General features: G+C 46.8%; 1 protein-coding gene across 1 annotated transcript; it reads right to left on the reverse strand.

Annotated features, from left to right (window-relative positions):
• Window positions 1-708: 708 nt before the first annotated feature.
• LOC139049447 (uncharacterized) lies at window positions 709-19,469 on the reverse strand. Its single transcript, XM_070524844.1, has 4 exons — window positions 19,465-19,469; window positions 1,551-1,834; window positions 973-1,507; window positions 709-862 (listed from the first exon to the last, which is right to left on the reverse strand). Exons 1-4 carry the CDS (start codon window positions 19,467-19,469, stop codon window positions 709-711), a joined length of 978 nt encoding a protein of 325 aa, XP_070380945.1.
• Between the last annotated feature and the right edge of the window lie 2,227 nt (window positions 19,470-21,696).

Here is a 21,696-nt window from a genome sequence, read left to right on the forward strand (position 1 = left end):
ACTTTTATTGAGCCTGCAGTAAAGCGCGAAGGCGCGCTTCGGACGTGGCCTACGTCATCATCGTGGCGGGTGCTCTACGAGGATCCCCGCTTGCCGTTGCCGGCTCGCCAGGCTCCTGCATAGCCAGCGCCTCGATGACCTGCTGGACGGCCTGGAGTTGGTTTTCTTGGTTGTCACTCTGCGTTGCTTCCTCAAGCTGCGGCAGTACATGTCCTGAGTTAGCTTCGCTTAGATGTTTGGAGCAATCCCATAGCCTGTGCTCGAATGTGGCCGTCTCCCTGCAGCACGCTCTGCACTTGTCATGGGGGTTCTGGGTACATCCTATGCAATAGCGCCGGGCTTGGAAGCGTTCTCGTTTGTAGTTGCCTGAACCGCTCAGCCCTTTGCAGGGTGGTGGGAGAAGTATGCGGGCCAGCCGAAAGCCTTGGTCAGTTCTTTATAGCTGGTCATCCGGTCTTTGGCGCTGAACCACACCGGGCAGCCGTTGCTTTGGGCGCGGTCGCTTAGTCCTCGCGCTCGGGCGTGTGCCGTTTCGTTGCGATTGGCACGCTTCTCCGACGCTTGTCCTGCGTGCGCCGGGAACCACTTGATTCGAGTCCTGTTGTCGCGGTCTGCTTGTTGGAGTAGGACGCGTGCCGCCGCTGGGGCAATTCTTCCTTTGGCGTCGTTCCTCACCGCCTGTCTGGAGTCGCTGAGGATCATGTGGCATTATCGGTCTACGATGGCCATGGCGATGGCTATTTCTTCTGCTTCCTCCACTTGCTTGCTCGATGTGCTGGCGGTCGCCCGTACGTTGCCTCCGGAGTCGACTACCGCGATGGCGAAGCCGTTGCGGCCGGCATATTCGGCTGCATCCACGTATCTGGCGCCGGTGTCTTCCACGTGCAGGTCCGTCAGTGCCTTGGCTCTAGCGCGTCTTCTGCCTTCTTTGAATTCCGGGTGCATGTTCCTCGGCAAGCGGTCAACCCGCACGTTCCATCGTACGTGGTCGGGGACGGGGCATTTTGGTCCCTGCTGCTCCTGTGATGCCTAGACTTCACGGGATCTTTCTGCCGGCCTTTGTCGATGACAGTATTTCCAACTGAGTGGCTCTGCGCTTCGGCGATCTCGTCGAGCGTGTTGTGTATTCCCAGCTGGAGGAGACGTTTCGTGTTGGCAGTTTCGGGTAGACCGAGGGGTGTCTTGTAAGCCCTCCGGATTAGGATGTCTAGCTTGTTCTTTTCGCTTTTAATCCACTTGTAGAAGGCTGCCACGTACACTATGTGGTAGAGTACGAAGGAGTGTATAAGTCTGATGAAGTTTTCCTCCTTCATGACTCCCTTCTTGGTGGTAACGCGCTTGAGCAATCTGGTAGCGTTGGCCGCCTTACCCATGAGGCGGGTGGCGGTGTCTCCGTTCCTGCCGAGCGCTTCGAGCGTCATGCCCTGGACTCGGATCTTGCTGGCCGTCGGTATTGTGCTACCAACCCTGGCGCGGAACTGGATCTTTTCGTATTTGCTTCTTATTTCTGTGCGCTTTGATCGATTGGTAAAGCAGGTGCTCCGACTTACTTGGGGAGCAACGCAGTCCCGTACCTTCCAGTCTTTCTTCGATCGTGTCGACGGCCGTCTGTAGAGTGGATTTTATGCGGGCACCACTGCCCCCTTCCACCCACAGCGTAATGTCGTCCGCGTATATCGTGTGCTTCAGTCCTTCAGGCTGGCACAGTCTTTTGGCAACTTGAATCATAACAAGGTTAAAGAGCATGGGTGAGATGACGGAGCCTTGGGGAGGGCCCTGGCTCCCTAATGTCTTCTCGTCCGTCTTCAGGTCGCCGGCTATGAGCTCGGCCGTTCTGCCGGGGAGGAAGCCTTTGAATTATTCGTACGACCTCTCGCCTAGGTTTAGATGGGATACCTGCGCGAGGGTGGCCTAGTGCGTTACTTTGTCGAAGGCGCTTTCTAGGTCGAGCCCGAGGACGGCTTTGGAGCCCCTGGTTTCGCCGTTGATGACCTGATTTGTGATAAGTAAAAAATCTCAGTGCCCTCCCACTTTGTGAGGAAAGATGACCACCAAAGCTGTGTATGTTGGCCCCTTAATGGCGAACTGCACCTCCGCCGTATGTCGGCCCCACATTGCACTGTCTTCGGGATCGGCCCACGTATGGGGAGTGCTTAATGCCTGCTTCACCTCCGCCGCAGGTCGGCCTGGCATGGCGTTACACTCGGGATCAGCCCACGTATGGGGAGAGTGGAATGCTTGCTTCACCTCCGCTGCGGGTCAGGCCGGTATTATGCTATCTTCGGGATTTTGCTCTACACGCAGACGCGATAGTGGGGAAAGTAGTCCTTAAGAGGAACCTTTAGCTCTAGTAGTCCTATCTAAATACATGTAAAAGGAGAATTCGTTTTTCTCCACAACCATTGCATCAAAGTTTAGAAGGTTTGTTGCACTTAAGAGAAGAACTTAAAATCTAGCAACTGTTGTTTTAGCATTTTTGATTTAGGTCTTCGTTTGTTTATTCAAAAGTGGCAGAAATCGCAAATTTTTCAGGAAACGAAACCATCAAGTTTGCAACTCTGTCTTTCGGCAATGAAAACTGATATCACAATTCTGTACATTGCATCTAACAGCACATCTAAAGCGGACAAAATTACGCATAAATCTAAAAAAATTACGCATGAATCTAAAAAAATTGAGTGATGGGGAAATACAGCTTTTGCACAACCCTTGTTCACAACGTAACGACTTCACGTAAGATATAAATCGGCATATTGGATTTCTCCGCTTTGAATTGTCTGAAGGATGCTGTTTACAGAACCGCGATATCGGTTCTTGATGTGGAGTTATTAATTTGTAAACTTCGTGCTTCTGTATTTTTCGCACTTTCGAATTATTGAAAATCTCTACCAGAATTCAAGCCCTAAATAGAAATTCCGCTTCCAATAGTCACTAGAATTTACCTTTCTCTCCCGAATCCAGCAAATTTCCTTAAAATCGGCCCAGGGGTTATCTCAGAAGCGTTTCGGCGTTTTACATCTATTTGAATAGGCCGCGTCGGAGTTGGGCCCGAGTTAAAGCTTACTCTTAACGACGTTGTTGTAAAAAAAAGAATAAAAGAAAAAAAACGCCTCAGCCGTCAATACCGCCGCCTCAGATTTCGTCATGATGGCACCGCCACCATCGACACGGCTCCGTGAGCAGCTACCAAGCTGTTATCTGTTACCTGTTAACTTTCGTTTTCTTCCTTCCCTCGGCGGCAGCGCATTGTCTTGATGCCAGCGACGCGCTAAATCTGCACCATCATTCCGTCATGCATCGCTTCTGCGACAAAGCAAGCTTTCGGCGGCGCACGTTCACTGCCGTATTTATACTAAAACTTTAAAATGCTTACCTTCGAGAAAGCAGCATGAATAAAGATGGAACGTGACTATGTGGCCATGGGGAACATGTTCACGGGGCCATACTATTGATGACAGCATCACAAAAGGCTAGATGTGGTCACGTTAACTTTACAGGTTTGGAAGGAATGACTGACGGGCTAGTTGCTTCATTATCACATAAAGAACAGCGCTTAAAGTTAGCGCAGTTTGTGTGTGGTTCCCCCTGTGTGTGTCCCGTCGTGAAGTGCTGTTCTTTCTGTGCCTTTACAGATGTTCTTTATGGGCGTCACTTACGTCTTCCAAGAGCGTTTACTTGGAAAGTTTTTGTTCGCATGGCTCTTACAGAAGCATGTTTAGTCTAAATTTTTTTTGCATGGCTCTTACAGAAGCATGTTTAGTCTAAATTTTTTCGCTTGGCTGCATAATCTCGAGGACGGGCTCCAAACTGCTCATTTTCTTTAGCCACGAAAGAACCATTACTGGAAATTTAATTAACGTAGCTTTGTTGATTACGCGAACAACTTCTCAACTTACTCCGCATCTAGAGGTTACTAATCTGAACACTCGAATGATAAAATGATGTTAACATTGTTTCTAGCGTTTCAATAGTTTTGTTTCGTGCAGTTAAAAGCATCCTGGATATTGATGGTGCTGTTGACTTCTTATAAAGTACGTGTGAAAGCTTGGACAGGTTATCTTTGCACAAACCAACTTCATGAGCTTAAGCACATGGCCCAACCTTGCACGTCTGTCTTTACAACCGATTCTCATACGTTATACAAGAAGCAGCTCGGCGCTACGGTACATCCCACAAGGTGTGCGAGAACATTGTGCGCGCTCCCGATAAGGTTTCTGAGCGTTGGTGTCATCAGGCTCGGTTTCCTGGCATCATAAGGAATAAAAACAGCTTCCTGGAGGAAAGCATTGGGTACATTTTCAGTACTTTGTAACATATGGGTCAGCACGGATATGTACGTTAGAACGAAAAGTACTGAAATATTAGGGTGAGGGTTTCGCTGGATGTATTTTAGCTGTCTAATGATAATATTTAAAGAAAAAAATACTGTGATTGTGACAATTAATGCTCACATGAAATATGAGCTCCGTCACAGTACCCGTTGTGGAACTGGCCCCTGGACTTCAGGGCTACATTGAACCACGATAAGCTGGTTTGATAAATGCCACTAATTGGAAAGTGGTTCGCTCTTGAATTTCTTGTATGTCGGCGCCGCTGTGCAGTGTTCGAGGCCCTTTTTAAACCACAAGCACTATATTTCAGCTAATATTGAAAGCAACTGTATCCTTTTTTTTTAGGGAGGGGGGCTTTTTTTAGCGTCTAGTCACACTTCTAAAGTTATCAGTTAGCTCAAGATGCGCCTGCATGTGTTTCTAATATCCAGTATGTTGTCACGGATTCAATAGCGAAAGAGCGTTATCTTATGAGATTGCGCGCGTGAACCGAATAGTGGCGTACATTCTCCATCACATTTGACGACCCGAGATTGCGCACCAGAGGAAGCGCTTTTCGCGCAGCCATCGTTATGTTTGAGTGTTATTTTCTTTTCCAGCGCAAGCTCATCTTACAATGAGTAACATTCTTGACTGACTCTTTTGGAAGTGTTTTTTTCTTCACATTACTACAACGTGAGAGTATAGGGGTGCTCCATCTTCATTGAGTGAATACTGGGACACGGACTAGGCCTTTTATTGCGTCTTCGTTTACACATTTACCACACCAGCTTATTTTTCATTACTTACTTTTTAATTTAGGGGGCTGGGTAATGCACAGCAACCATTTATTAACAGGATGTTTTAATAACACATAAAATTTATATGCTCATTAGTCGGCTGTCACCTCATGGTAAGAAATTTCAATAAACATACACTTATGATAATTAAAAGCCTATCCGTTTGACAACGTTTCATCTGAGGTCCCCTTTGCAAGGTGATACAGACTTGCAGGTGGTTCGCATCGGGGACCCTCGACATATGTCCAACCATCAAAGAAAGGGTTATTCCAAATGTTTCATTTCAGGAAGGCGTGTTACCCTCCTGTCTTTCATTCCCGTTCGCAAACACGCATAAGACGAAAGTGCTGCGTGAAGACCGTTGTTAGTCCAAGCCAACGATCTACCGTAACTCACCTCGCCTATATCGCTGTCATTTAGGCTTAGATAAGAAATATATATATTTTAAATCGACGCATCACAAATCCAAAAAAGCTGCCCGTGACCACGCCAGCTAGGTTTCCTTCATTTCGTACTTCGTCGTAGTGGCTAATAGTAGCTCACGAAACAGAGCACTGAGTGTGGATATGTCAGAAAAGGTGTTCTATATACTGTCTCGTCACCCACCGAAAATTGCCCGCCGTGCTACTGGCCATTCCTAGAAAACTGTATATGTGGCGCCTAGCCATTTGCAACACAGCAACTTTGTTTTGCGATGAGAGAGTCCAGGTGAGAGACAGGGTGGTTATGGAGATAAAGACAAGCTATTGTCTGCAGCAACTTAGGCATGCATGAATGAATGCCTTCATTTATTGAGAAAAAAGAGGAGCAAGCATCAGTGGAAGCGCGTCTGAGCAGATTGGGAAAGAAGCGGGGGACATAGAGGAAAAGCTGGGGCCCGGTTGGCAGGCGAAGTCGCAGCTTAAGGGCGAGAGAATATAAGCAAGAGTTGGCGAAACCAGTTGAATTCCAGTGTAGATGTGTGATGTGCCGAGTAAATGATTGGAGTCACCGCCCAGCATCCGTCCTCTGCGGCAGTATAAGCTCCCGCCGTTCTTGGTATCAAACCTTTACAGAAAACCAATCTTCGCAATTACTTATTGATCAGCCATTCCTAGCCACGTATTCCTTAGTAGCAGGGTCTGTGGATTACAACTACGCTGTCCCGACAAGTTACGACCATAACGTGACGCTTGTGGTTACCGATGCCATACTGGTGACTCTTACTATACTAGTATTATACTGCACGAATACTATAAAGATGGATTTAGTGCACAAGTTAGTGAACAAACATTTTATAACCGCGTTTTTCGTCTTACATACGCTCAATGCAAGCACCATTGCAGCATGTTACGGTGCGCGTCCCTTCAAGACAGAGACGCGAACGTAAACATAAGAACGCGTTAGAAGACAGGGTCTTGGGCCTCGTGCCAAACATATCCAAGCCAACAATATGTTAACAATCATGCCGTCATTTCTATGCAAAGAGGTTATGTATTTAAACTTCTGGAGTGACAGTCCAATCCGCCACCTACGGGAGCGCGTGAAGCCGCCGGGGGCCACATTAGAGGAAAATGAGCGCGGCCACAGTATGTGGCTGCGGTATACGCGCGACGCAACCGGTGCTTGCGGTTCTGCGATGAAAAATTAAAATGAAACCTCTTTAGGAAGTATATCAGTCCACCATTGTGCGTCGCTGTTGTCAAAAATAAAATGTCATGGTACTGGGTGCCTTGTGTTATGTGTACAATATGGGGCGAGAACTGAAAAACAGTTATTTCCGGTTTTCTTAATTTAGTAACCTGCCGCGTGCATCGGCACTGTGATGCCCTTTCGTCGATACGTGGTGCCGGCCCGTATTGACACAACGACATGACCTCGAAATATAGTATCCTTATGGCATTTGTTAAAAAAAAATCACTATTTGTGTAAGTGAGCAGTCTTGGTTTAAACCTAGAAAACAAGAAAAAAATATTCTATGTTAGGTCTCATTTTTGTCCGGCGTTTCAGTTCTAGCTGAAAAGAGTCGGTGAAAGCAAATTTACAACAAAGCTAAGGCGACCCATAACCTGCGCGCAGCCGCAAGCCTACCTGCGCTCCAATGAGAATAACCTGCCAAAGTTAAGGTCATGTGTCAACTGGCGGCTCAAGCAATCTTTACTTTTTTTTTCGTTTCTGCATCCGTTCTGCCTGCGTCTGCGGCAAAAACGTGAAGTGGGAAGGCAGGTAAACAGAAATTGGTGGATGCAGGTGGTAGCGTAATGGTTAGCGTGCCCATCTCCCAAATGCAAGATGGTGCATTGGGGAGATGGGCTCGAATCCCGGTGGTTTGTTTGTGAAGACAGCTTTCTGCTCTCTCTGGTGACTGCGAAGCTCAGAATTAGGTGGCAGCCTGACGACAACGGTCACCGTCAACGTAACAGAATAAGCTGGCGTGCAAGGTCACACCTTAAGCCGAAAGTACATTTAGAGGAAATACACTATGCTCTTGTCGACAAAAAAAAACGTGATGAGTAACGAGCGGTGTTGTTGAGCGAGGCTGTAGACGGATAATGTCACCATAGACAGGACCACATTCCAATCTCGGTGCTCAGCGGAAATATACATCGATAGCATGTCAACTGGCGTGTAATTGATACTTCATTAAGGTCGTTGCGTGTTTGTGTTGTGTCTAGCAGGAGCGAGTAGTGTAAGAGATGACACTAGAGGGAAGGCAGTGAGCGAAGTCCGCGAAAAGTAATTGAAGATAGCCATATTGAACGTCGACGCCATGTTGAATAAAGCCTGTGACTTCAGTTGCTCAGCCGCCAGAAAAACTTGAGTGGTAGCATACCGCTGGGCGTATTTGGTAACCACAGCGATAAACACACACTTTGCGGAAGTAAACAGAGGAAAGGGACGTAGTGGGTTGGCCGCCCTTTGTGAGCTCTGGCATAGTTTGAAAAATGAATGTGGCAAAGTATGACGCACAAAATAGTATATGCCAACCCGAATGAACTAGCGTGGTCATACTTGCGCGACACGCCATGGTGGCCTGCCACCAGGACATCATGAAGTTGCAGCGATGAGAGTTTTCATTGCGTACTTGAGAATAAAAACGAGCACATCAGAGACGTCCGAGGGACATTTCTAGGGTACAAGACCACATCGCACCCCCCACCCCTCCGCCCAAAAAAAACTAAATCACGAATATAAGCTTACGAATAGGGACATCATAAAATCGAGCACTACGGCGCTTGTTGATCTTGTTTAGGATCATCATCATCATCATCATCATCATCATCAGCCTGGTTACGCCCACTGCAGGGCAAAGGCCTCTCCCGTATTTCTCCAACAACCCCGGTCATGTACTAATTGTGGCCACGCCGTCCCTGCAAACTACTTAATCTCATCCGCGCACCTAACTTTCTGCCTCCCCTTGCTACGCTTCCCTTCCCTTGGGATCCAGTCCGTAACCCTTAATGACCATCGGTTATCTTCCCTCCCCATTACATGTCCCGCCCATGCCCATTTCTTTTTCTTGATTTCAACTAAGATGTCATTAAATCGCGTTTGTTCCCTGACCCAATCTGCTCTTTTCTTATCCCTTAACGTTACACCTATCATTCTTCTTTCCATAGCTCGTTGCGTCGTCCTCAATTTGAGTAGAACTCTTTTCGTAAGCCTCCAGGTTTCTGCCCCGTAGCTGAGTACTGGTAAGACACAGCTATTATATACTTTTCTCTTCAGGGATAGTGGCAACCTGCTGTTCATGATCTGAGAATGCCTGCCAAACGCACCCCAGCCCATTCTTATTCTCCTAATTATTTCCGTCTCATGATCCGGATCCGCCGTCACTACCTGCCCCAAGTAGGTGTATTCCCTTACGACTCCCAGTGCCTCACTGCCTATTGTAAATTGCTGTTCTCTTCCGAGACTGTTAAACATTACTTTAGTTTTCTGCAGATTAATTTTCAGACCCACTCTTCTGCTTTGCCTCTCCAGGTCAGTGAGCATGCATTGCAATTGGTCCCCTGAGTTACTAAGCAAGGCAATAACATCAGCGAATCGCAAATTACTAAGGTACTCTCGATTAACTTTTATCCTTGTTCTTCCCAATCCAAGTCTCTGAATACCTCCTGTAAACATGCTGTGAATAGCATTGGAGAGATCGTATCTCCCTGCCTGACGCCTTTCTTTATTGGGATTTTGTTGCTTGCTTTATGGAGGACTACGGTGGCTGTGGAGCCGCTATAGATAACTTTCAGTATTTTTACGTACGGCTCGTCTACACCCTGATTCCGTAATGCCTCCATGACTGCTGAGGTTTCGACAGAATCAAACGCTTTCTCGTAATCAATGAAAACTATATATAAGGGTTGGTTATATTCCGCACATTTCTCTATTACCTGATTGATAGTGTGAATATGATCTATTGTTGAGTAGCCTTTACGGAATCCTGCCTGGTCCTTTGCTTGACAGAAGTGTAAGGTGTTCCTGATTCTATTTGCGATTACCTTAGTAAATAGTTTGTAGGCAACGGACAGTAAGCTGATCGGTCTATAATTTTTCAAGTCTTTGGCGTCTCCTTTCTTATGAATTAGGATTATGTTAGCGTTTTTCCAAGATTCCGGTACGCTCGAGGCCATGAGGCATTGCGTATACAGGGTGGCCAGTTTCTCTAGAACAATCTGTCCACCATCCTTCAACAAATCTGCTGTTACCTGATCCTCCCCAGCTGCCTTCCCCCTTTGCATATCTCCCATGGCTTTATTTACTTCTTCCGGCGTTACCTTTGGGATTTCGAATTCCTCTAGACTGTATAAATCTCTATAGAACTCCTCAGCCGCTTGAACTCATCATCATCATCAGCCTGGTCACGCCCACTGCAGGGCAAAGGCCTCTCCCATATTTCTCCAACAACCCCGGTCATGTACTAATCGTGGCCATGCCGTCCCTGCAAACTTCTTAATCTCATCCGCCCACCTAACTTTCTGCCGCCCCCTGCTACGCTTCCCTTCCCTTAGAATCCAGTCCGTAACCCTTAATGACCATCGGTTATCTTCCCTCCTCATTACATGTCCTGCCCATGCCCATTTCTTTTTCTTGATTTCAACTAAGATGTCATTAACTCGCGTTTGTTCCCTCACCCAATCTGCTCTTTTCTGATCCCTTAACGTTACACCTATCATTCTTCTTTCCATAGCTCGTTGCGTCGTCCTCAATTTGAGTAGAACCCTTTTCGTAAGCCTCCAGGTTTCTGCCCCGTAGGTGAGTACTGGTAAGACACAGCTATTATACACTTTTCTCTTGAGGGATAATGGCAAACTGCTGTTCATGATCTGAGAATGCCTGTCAAACGCACCCCAGCCCATTCTTATTCTTCTGATTATTTCAGTCTCATGATCCGGATCCGCAGTCACTACCTGCCCTAAGTAGATGTATTCCCTTACGACTTCCAGTGCCTCGCTGCCTATTGTAAACTGCTGTTCTCTTCCGAGACTGTTAAACATTACTTTAGTTTTCTGTAGATTAATTTTTAGACCCACTCTTCTGCTTTGCCTCTCGAGGTCAGTGAGCATGCATTGCAGTTGGTCCCCTGAGTTACTAAGCAAGGCAATATCATCAGCGAATCGCAAGTTACTAAGGTATTCTCCATTAACTTTTATCCCCATTTCTTCCCAATCCAGGTCTCTGAATACCTCCTGTAAACACGCTGTGAATAGCATTGGAGAGATCGTATCTCCCTGCCTGACGCCTTTCTTTATTGGGGTTTTGTTGCTTTCTTTATGGAGGACTACGGTGGCTGTGGAGCCGCTATAGATATCTTTCAGTATTTTTACATACGGCTCGTCTACACCCTGATTCCGTAATGCCTGCATGACTGCTGAGGTTTCGACAGAATCAAATGCTTTCTCGTAATCAATGAAAGCTATATATAAGGGTTGGTTATATTCCGCACATTTCTCTATAACCTGATTGATAGTGTGAATATGGTCTATTGTTGAGTAGCCTTTACGGAATCCTGCCTGGTCCTTTGGTTGACAGAAGTCTAAGGTGTTCCTGATTCTATTTGCGATTACCTTAGTAAATACTTTGTAGGCAACAGACAGCAAGCTTATCGGTCTATAATTTTTCAAGTCTTTGGCGTCCCCTTTCTTATGGATCAGGATTATGTTAGCGTTTTTCCAAGATTCCGGTACGCTCGACGTTATGAGGCATTGCGTATACAGGGTGGCCAGTTTCTCTAGAACAATCTGCCCACCATCCTTCAACAAATCTGCTGTTACCTGATCCTCCCCAGCTGCCTTCCCCCTTTGCATATCTCCCAATGCTTTCTTTACTTCTTCCGGCGTTACCTGTGGGATTTCGAATTCGTCTAGATTATTTTCTCTTCCATTATTGTCGTGGGTGCCACTGGTATTGTATCAATCTCTATAGAACTCCTCAGCCACTTGAACTATCTCATCCATATTAGTAATGATATTGCCGGCTTTGTCTCTTAACGCATACATCTGATTCTTGCCGATTCCTAGTTTCTTCTTCACCGTTTTTAGGCTTCCTCCGTTCCTGAGAGCATGTTCAATTCTATCCATATTATACTTCCTTATGTCAGCTGTCTTACGCTTGTTGATTAACTTCGAAAGCTCTGCTAGTTCTATTCTAGCTGTAGGGTTAGAGGCTTTCATACATTGGCGTTTCTTGATCAGATCTTTCGTCTCCTGCGATAGTTTGCTGGTATCCTGCCTAATGGAGTTACCACCGACTTCCATTGCACACTCCTTAATGATGCCCAAAAGATTGTCGTTCATTGTTTCAACACTAAGGTCCTCTTCCTGAGGTAAAGCTGAATACCTGTTCTGTAGCTTGATCTGGAATTCTTCTATTTTCCCTCTTACCGCCAACTCATTGATCGGCTTCTTATGTACTAGTTTCTTCCGTTCCCTCCTCAGGTCTAGGCTAATTCGAGTTCTTACCATCCTGTGGTCACTGCAGCGCACTTTGCCGAGCACGTCCACATCTTGTATGATGCCAGGGTTAGCGCAGAGTATGAAGTCTATTTCATTTCTAGTCTCGCCGTTCGGGCTCCTCCACGTCCACTTTCGGCTATCCCGCTTGCGGAAGAAGGTATTCATTATCCTCATATTATTCTGTTCCGCAAACTCTACTAATAACTCCCCCCTGATATTCCTAGTGCCTATGCCATATTCCCCCACTGCCTTGTCTCCAGCCTGCTTTTTGCCTACTTGGCATTAAAGTCGCCCATTAGTATAGTGTATTTAGTTTTCACTCTACCCATCGCCGATTCCACGTCTTCATAGAAGCTTTCGACTTCCTGGTCATCATGACTGGATGTAGGGGCGTAGACCTGTACAATCTTCATTTTGTACCTCTTATTAAGTTTCACAACAAGACCTGCCACCCTCTCGTTAATGCTATAGAATTCCTGTATGTTACCAGCTATATTCTTATTAATCAGGAATCCGACGCCTAGTTCCCTTCTGTCCGCTAAGCCCCTGTAGCACAGGACGTGCCCGCTTTTTAGCACTGTATATGCTTCTTTTGGCCTCCTAACTTCACTGAGCCCTATTATATCCCATTTAGTGCCCTCTAATTCCTCCAATAGCACTGCTAGACTCGCCTCACTAGATAACGTTCTAGCGTTAAACGTTGCCAGGTTCATATTCCATTGGCTGCCTGTCCGGCCTGTCCGGCCTGTTAGGATGACGTCAGCATTTCATTCAGCGTCGATGAACGGCAAGAAGGCAGAAGCTTGCGCAAGACCTCAGGGATATAGAATGACTTTTTGAGCAGCTTGGTCAGGGGAGAACGCAGTGGTTTCCATGTCTAATAAATATACTCCAAAATATGAACAGAGGCCGGCAAAAATGCGGGCATTTTGGGAAAGGTGAAACCGCTGGAAATTTCAGGACAGCATTAGCCTACAATAAAAGATGACTTAAAAACCAGAAACCATAACGTTGACAGGGTGGCCAAAGTCTGGCACAAGTAAATTGACTGTTGAAGCAGTTCAGCTGAAACACAATGGTGCGAAATAAGGCGAGAATGTCGGCAAGTGTTGAACAAAGGTCAAGCAGGTCCTGTGGCCGACGCCAGCGCTCGGCAGCTGTCAAGCGACTGCACGCATTAGCGAGATGCCTGGTCGTCTGTAGTTACAGTATGATTCGGGTCTGAAATATTGGACGCGGACTGCATCACATTGAATACAGTGCATTTTACGGTGTCATTCTTCGACAGATGGTACCGATTCTCGTGCAATGAGGATGGGAACAAATTGTCTCACGTGCCGGCTGTCACCTTCCTCCTACTGCCAACATTCCTTCACCTCCGTAGTTGTTTAGCTTTTATTGGGTTAGGCTGCTAATCACGAGGTCTCGGGATCGAATCCCAACCACGGCAGCCGTATTTCAATGGGTGTGAAATGCGAAAACACCCGTATACTTAGACTTAGGCGCACGTTAAAAAATCCCAAGTGGTCTAAATTATTCCCGAATTCTCCACTACGGCGTGCCTCATAATTAAATCGTGGTTTTGGCAACTTAAACCTCATGATGTATTATGTAACATTCATTAAAGATGTCCTGGGCAGTCGCACAACTCTTGATTACAATTACATGTCAAGAGTTGTGCGCGAGGTCTTTGAGTATGTGGATATAGCCTTTATGGCGTTCTATAGCTGCTAGTCTGCATTGCGGTTACATAATAATAGCGCAACGGCAACATGGAAGAGACTGTGGAGAACATACAAATCCCGCATATATTACTGTACAATAATCTTAAACAGCATTTTTGCTTCACGCACGTGGATAGCCGCCATAGGAGACTACTTTGGAAACTAACTGCAAGTACTGTATATGTCGTACCCAAGGGTGTACCTGGCCTGGTGGCCAGTAACTGTGACGTAATATTGCGAGCAGCTTCGGCCATAGCATGCTAACGGATGACGACACAGACTGAAGTGACTAGCGCTAGAGTGGACAAGAGAGAGACGCTACAAGGACAAGCGCCCAGTTGGAAGTTTGCGCTTATCCTTGTCGCCTCTTTAGTGTCCCGTGTCCACTCTTGCGCTATTCACTTTAGCATGGAATACCAACTAGCCCGGTCTCACACTCTGCGACGACACAGGGACAGTTTGCTCAACTCTCGTGTCGTGCCTTTTGTGTCAAAGTGAAAAACCAACACATCCATGTATATGTCTTAATACTTAAGCACAACTAGATTTGCATCTGCAGCGGTAGCCGATGAGTGCGCATTGCAAAGTCGCTAGTGAAATAATTGTGTGCACCTTAACGAATTCGATAGGGGAAAATCAAAGTCCGTCCACGACGGCGTTTCTAGTAGACGCTGCGCGATGTTCGGATGTTAACAGTGTGTGCCGACTGAAGAAAGGCTGCCCCGAAGTACTTCTGACGGTTAGGCCAGCTTCTTTACTCCGTAGAATGAAAAAAAGAAAAAGAAAAGGAAAAAAAGAAAAAGAAAAAGAACCGCATCAAAAGCCCAGAATCAACCATTGCTCGTCGCGACTAAACGCTCTTAGGATGACGAGCAATTTCCAGGCGACGAGCGAATACGCTTTATCAAGAACACTGATAATGCCGGCGGGACAAGCATTGTAGCGAAGTTCACTGCGCAAGGATGGCTTTTACTTTTTTATTTTTGTTTGGTTGACGTCATCACGCGTCATCGCGGGAAGTTTGAAAAGTTTAAGGTCAGTACGCCACATGGTGGCACTCACGCGAACTAAACCCTTGTGTCCAGAAAAGCTGGATACGGACGCGTCACGGGTATAAACTATTTACACGATGTATTTACACGATGCGTATATATACAGCCGCACAGAACCCCGAGAGGCTGTGGCCGCTTCGTCGTCTTTACCGTCGACGACTTTGTCCTCTTTTCCACCGTAACAATGTATTAATGATATTGTCAATGTTGTTAACACCCCAGTTCAGATTCGTCTATTTGCTGATGATTGTGTTTTGTTTAGAGAAGTTACCTGCATTACTGACCAATGTGACCTTAACTCTAACTTAGACAACGTGCTGAAATGGTTTGAGCAATGGGGAAGGCTTCTTAATGCAACTAAGTATGTCTTATCTCCCCATAACGCGCAAAAAGGTCCCCTTGGGCTACACTTACAATTTAGCTGCAGCACCTTTACTGAAAGTAACCTGCTATAAATATTTAGGCTTAACATTAACGAGTGGCGTATCATGGAACTTGCTCATAAATACCATCTGCTCTGCCGCTTTCCGGAAACTATGCCTTCTGCGCCACAAACTCAAGACTGATCCGCCTAGTTTTAAACTACTCTCTTACTTTTCCTAAATTAGGCCAAAACTTGAGTATGCTTCCATAGTTTGGGACCCTCACACAAAAATTAACATTAAGAACCTAGAAAGAATTCAAAGAAAAACAGTACGATTTATTTACAGTAAATTTAAGGCTACTCACTCCCCCACTGCATTACTAACCGATAACGGCATTCAAATATCACAAATTCAAAGAAAGAAAAGTTAACTAGAGTTTCTTTCAAACTTAATTAATCATATTATAGCCTTAGACACCACAAAATACGTATCCCCCTTGATAAGCAGACCCGCTCGACACCACTACCCTCATTCTGTAACACCTATTTTCGCAAGGACTGACACTTTTCGGTACTCTTCTTTTTCACAAACAATAGATGACTGGAATAAACTCACTGAAGCATACACCCAGCGCCCGTGAGCGGTATAACATTTGCGTAAATAATCTTGTTATTTCGTGTATTAATTATAGTTGTACTGTTATCAAGTTAAATTTTTCTTAATCGTGTACCTTACGACCAAACAATTTGTGTGAAAAACGTGTTAGAAACTTGTTTCATCTTGCTCTTTTGTGCATATCATCTTTGTATTTTGCTCACCCTGCTTGGACTTCTTGTCCGCAGTATTGTATAAATAAATAAATAAATAAATAAATTAAGGTCGTTGCGTGTTTGTGTTGCGTCTAGCACGAGCCAGTAGGTGTAAGAGATGACACAGCGAAGTCTGCGGAAAGTACTTGAGGATAGCCATATTGAACGTCAACGCCGTGTTGATAAAAGCATGCGACCTCAGTTACTCAGGTCGCCAGATATGCTTCAGTAGTGGGATACCATTGGGCGTATTTGGTAACCACAGTGATAGACACACACGTTGCAGAAATAAACAGAGGAAAGGAGCCCAGTGAGTTGCTCGGCCTTTTCGAGCTCTGGCATAGTTTGGAAAATGAATGTTGCGAAGTATGACCCGCAAAATAGTATATGCCAGCCCAAATGAATCAGCGTGGTCATACTTGCGCGACACACAATGGTGGCCTGCCACGAGGTCACCGTGGAGTTGCGGCGATGATGGTTTACATCGGGTGCTTGAGAATAAAAATGCGCGCATGAGAGACATCTGAGGGACGTTTTCACGGCACAACAGCACATCCTCCGCATCCCCCCCCCCCACCAAGAAAGGAAACAAAAATAAGCGTGCGAATAGGGGAATCATAAGAGCGAGAAGTACGGCGCTTGTTGATCTTGTTCAGGATGACGTCAGCGTTTCATTCAGCGTTTATTTATGAGAAAAGGAGTTGAAGTTACGTTTATTTGCATCACTATGGCGGGCGCAATCAGGCAAAAATTGGAAGCATTTCACTAGAGCGTACCTGAGTCCTCTGTGTAGATTACGTACGACACTGACATCAAGAATACAACAGTATTGGAGAATATAATTCGAAAACATGTTTACTTATTAATGCACTCTAATAAAAAGGAAGTACCTCCACAGTATAGCTGTGGAGGGCGCAAATAATGGACAGGCTAAAAAGACAGTCTTGTAGGTTTGCAGCTAACTGGACAGACCGTTCGCGTGTTGGCAACAGGATAACGTTGCTCCTGAAGGCAGAAAGTCTACTTAGCAATTAAGGCGGCCAGTTGGCTCCCGCCGCTTAGAAATCCCGCAAAGGACGCGTTGCCGCGACGACGACACGTCACTGTACGTCAACAAATAAAGACAACTTTTTTAAGAGACGCTTTCTTTGCTTCTTCCTTCGACTTTTCCACTGGTGCTGTTGCTGTCTCGCACGCCGTGTCAAAAGGAGGTTCAGAGCGTACATGTACGTACATGAAAGGAGCGTGGAACAGAGGAAAGGCGGCGTTTTTTTTTGTTGTTGTTATTGTTTGTTTTAATGCGAATCCACAGGCTGAGTTTTGTAAGAAATTGTAACCATATCTTTGTTTCTATCCTTATCTTCTGTAACCCCCCCCCTTATGTAATACCCCGACAGGGGTCCTTAAGGAAAAATAAATGATGATGATGATGATGATGATGATGATGATGAAGAAACTCCTCTGGACCTTTCCATTGCGTCACATGTGCATGGTGCCTTCTGGGGCTCCCTGGTCGTCGTCACATTAGCCTCTTGATAGCTGTATTTATCCGTGACCCCCCGCAAAAAGCACTGCAGAAACTGCAGCGCTTACCCTTAGCCTAACATGCAAGTCCTGAAGAGAGGTAGACATAATGGTAGAGAGGGGGCAGGGAGAAGAGGCGGAGATTGGGTAGAACCGGGGTATTCGCGAAACGAGTGAATAACACCCTTGCTAGTCTTCGCTCGCAGTTCTCATACAGGGGGGAAGGACGGGACAGGTAAAAAACGACGTGTGAAAATAACGAAACTCAACTACTAAAGACACGACAGCGGTTGCGGGCAAACTGAAGGCACGGGACTGTACGTTTCTGCGATTTATAAAAAATAAACACCATGAAAATTTGTCAAGTGGACAACTGACGCAGGGCGTGCAGACGCAAAGCCACAATTAAATATCGTAGGGTATAGGTGACAGTACTGAATTGGTCGCACGCCAAATGAACACCTAAATTATGGGGTTTTACGTGCCAAAACCGCTTTTTGATTATGAGGCACGCCATAGTGGAGGACTCCGGAAATTTCGACCACCTGGGTTTCTTTAACGTGCATCTAAATCTAAGTACACGGGTGTTTTCGCATTTCACCCCCATCGAAATGCGGCCGCCCTGGCCGGGATTCAATCCCGCGACCTCGTGCTCAGCAGCCCACTACCATAGCCACTGAGCAACCACGGCATCAAATCAACACCTATGTTCTCGCTGGGGTAGCTTGACGGCTATGGCATTGCTTGGAGTCGCGGGTTCAATTCCCGCCGCGGGAGCCCCATTTCCACGAAAGCGAAATGAAAAACGGTCGTGCACTTTGATTTCGGATCCCGTTAAAGAACTCCAGGGTATCAATGTTAATCCGGAGTATGCGGCGTGCCTCTTAATCCGATAGTGTTTTGGCACGTAGAGCACCATAATTCTGCCAACACGTCTGCCTCGATGCGATGTGCCTTGTGAAGCAATGGCAATGCTCAACCTTCTCACAAGTTACAAACAATAGCGCACAACAAGAGATAGATTATTGGGTTTTACATGCCGAAACCACTTTCTGATTATGAGGCACGCCGTAGTGGAGGACTGCAGAAATTTCGATAACCTGGGGTTCTTTAACGTGCACCTAAATCTAAGTACAAGTGTGTTTTCGCATTTCGCCCCCATCTAATTGCGGCCGCCGTGGCCGGGATTGGATCCCGCGACTTCGTGCTCAGCAGCCCAACGCCATAGCCAAGAGAGACGTTGAAAGGGCCACCAAGGAAATATCCATGGACCTTAAGACCCCCATGATGGACGCGCGCCTGGCGCATCTCCTGGAGGCCAAAAGGCCAGTGCTGGAGAGATGGAAAACGCAAAGGCTAAACCGCAGGCTGAGAAAAAAGATCGCGGAGCTTAATCGCAGCATAGAGGCACACTGTCTGGAGCTCAACAGACAGCAATGGAACAAAGCCTGCTCGGCAGCAGACGGGCGAATGCGCACGGGGGAAAATAGAACCTTCTTAAGCACCTGCTCGATGATAAACAGACCAAGGGTAATCAGAGACTCGCCGTAGATAGACTTGTGCATAAGCAAAAACAGGGGGGTCATTCCGATACGTACCTTCTCCGAGACCTGGCAAGGAAGTATCTTCCGGAAGGGAAGAATGAACTACGGGAATGCCCTCAATACGTGGGGGAGGACGCCCCAAAGCTCGATGATCCGTTTTCTGAGGCAGATATCAGGGAGGGGCTCCACAATCTCAATGGCAGGTCGGCCCCTGGGCCGGATGGCACAACCAATCGGGTTTTGATGAACCTGAACGATCGGTCCATTAGCACCATTGCAAAGGAAATCAACAAGGTATGGGAGGATATAGGTAGTGTTCCGGACTCGTGGAAGCAGGCGACGGTGGTACTGATTCCTAAGCCTGGAACGCCCCCAAGCCTGGACAACCTCAGGCCCATTTCGCTCACGTCATGTTTAGGTAAGGTTGCCGAGCATGCTATGCATAACAGGATCCCTAAACACATAGAGCGCGAGGGGTTGTTCTCGTACAATATGGTAGGGTTTAGACCATCTCTTTTCCACACAGGACGTCATGCTACGGCTAAAAAGACAGGTTATCGACAACAGGACTAGAGACGTCAGGGGCATTCTTACACTAGACTTGTCCAAAGCCTTCGACACAGTGTCGCACGACTTCATCTTAAATGAGATTTTGGCATTGAACTTGGGAGGTAGATTTTTCGCGTTTGTGGAGTCCTTCCTGAGGGGCAGGACGGAGGTCGTCAAGGTGGAGCAGACCAAATCAGAACCATTCTCGCTAGGAAACAGAGGCACGCCACAAGGGGTGGTGATCTCCCCCCTCCTGTTTAACATTGGAATACAGGGGCTCTCGAAGCGGCTGGCCGCCGTACCAAACGTGGGACACGCGCTGTACGCCGACGACATTAGGATCTGGTGTCCGGGAGGCTCGGAGGCGGCCGTGGAACAGGCGCTCCAGGAGGCCTTGGACGTGACCCAGTCCTTCCTGGAGGGCACGGGTCTCCAACTCTCCCCGACCAAGTCAGAGCTCATGTTATACAGACCGGCAATGTATGTATGTACGTATGTATGTATGTATGTATGTATGTATGTATGTATGTATGTATGTATGTATGTATGTATGTATGTATGTATGTATGTATGTATGTATGTATGTATGTATGTATGTATGTATGTATGTATGTATGTATGTATGTATGTATGTATGTATGCTTTATTTCCACAAAAACTAAATACAGCTTTGCGGGGGTAAAGTGGGGAAAAAGCTGCTCGTAGCAGCTTGACCAGCCCCAGATACCCTCAAAAATACAGAAAGAAAATAAGGGAGCAGCAGAGCGGAAATACAGTTTTCCCAAGTACTTACATATTCAAGCATTACAACATATCATGCATACGCATCGCAAATCCGGCGAAGAAAAAAAAATACAACAAAAGCAAGATGTGAGCAACCAAGCAAAAACACGAAATCTCACTGCGCCTCAAAAGCACACAGGCATTGTACAACTCACATATGAGAGAAAAAATCAAGAATATCAGGAAGAGAACAAGTTGCAATGTCAATTTTATTAACAATAAGATCGTTTAATAACCGAGGTAGCCTGGAGCACAGCATTTGTGATCCATAGTTTGTGCGCGATTTTGGTACGTGCCAGTACTCTGGCTTTCTTGTGCTGTATGGAGTTTCGTGTAGTTTTAAGTTAGCCATAGAAGTAATATAGTTGATGTTCTTTTTGTGTTCATTTTTATACGCAAGCACTAAACGGCAGGGGGTTCGGGGGCTCGTGCCGCCCGAGCAGATCCCCATAGATTTATACACGCGGGACGGCCAGAAGATCCCCAGGGTGCATTCGATTAGAGTTCTAGGATTGTTGCTCAATGCCAGGGGCTGTAATGCCAAAACCGAGAATATTCTCAGATTAATCATGAGAGTCTCCAATAAGAAGGGGGGCCTAGGCGAGGACAACCTACTTAGGGTGCATCAGGCTTTTCTTATGAGCCACATCAACTATGTGGTCTCGGCCCTGCAGTGGACTAAGGCTGAAAGGGACAAGCTTGACACGTTGATGCGGAGAAGCGTCAAGAAGGTACTGGGTATTCCGATCACGGCGAGCACGGACAGGCTAATGCAGCTCGGCGTTCATAACACCACCCTCGAACTCATAGAGGCGCAACGAGCGGCGCAGATCACGAGGCTTTCGGGTTCCAGCGTCGGTAGGCGCTTCTTGGAGGCGGCGGGCTTCCAGCCGCGTTACAGTCACAGCGAGGCGGGTCGGTTGGACGAGAACTCCAGAAGGACCCACGTCGTCGGTCCCTTCCCTAGAAACGTTCACCTACAGCATAATGCGGGCAGGCGAGCAGCTCGTGCCAGGGCGATATTGAAGAAAACGATCGGCATGGAAGCCTTCGTGGACGCAGCTCAATATGGGCGCTCCGGTAAATTCACGGTCATGGCGGTCAGCGAAAAGGGCGAGCTCCTCTCTGCGGCCTCGGTAGGCGCTGTGACGGCCGACGTGGCAGAACAGGTGGCGCTTGCGCTGGCGATGCAGGATTCAAAAAGGCCGTATATCTACACTGACTCACGCGAAGCCGTCAGGGCTTTCGCTTCAGGAATGGTTGCGAGACAGGTGGAGGCGATTCTGAAAAGCAAGTCCAGAACTAAT

This window comes from Dermacentor albipictus, chromosome 1, assembly GCF_038994185.2.
Source record: "Dermacentor albipictus isolate Rhodes 1998 colony chromosome 1, USDA_Dalb.pri_finalv2, whole genome shotgun sequence".
NCBI lineage: Eukaryota > Metazoa > Arthropoda > Arachnida > Ixodida > Ixodidae > Dermacentor > Dermacentor albipictus.

Bases quoted from the DNA above. Each gene is read 5' to 3' on its own strand.
- LOC139049447 (XM_070524844.1), bottom strand. The intron at 1,508-1,550 runs GTAAGTCGGAGC...CAAAGCGCACAG, and splicing joins GGGACTGCGTTGCTCCCCAA to AAATAAGAAGCAAATACGAA. The intron at 863-972 runs GTGCGGGTTGAC...CACCGGCGCCAG, and splicing joins CCGACCACGTACGATGGAAC to ATACGTGGATGCAGCCGAAT.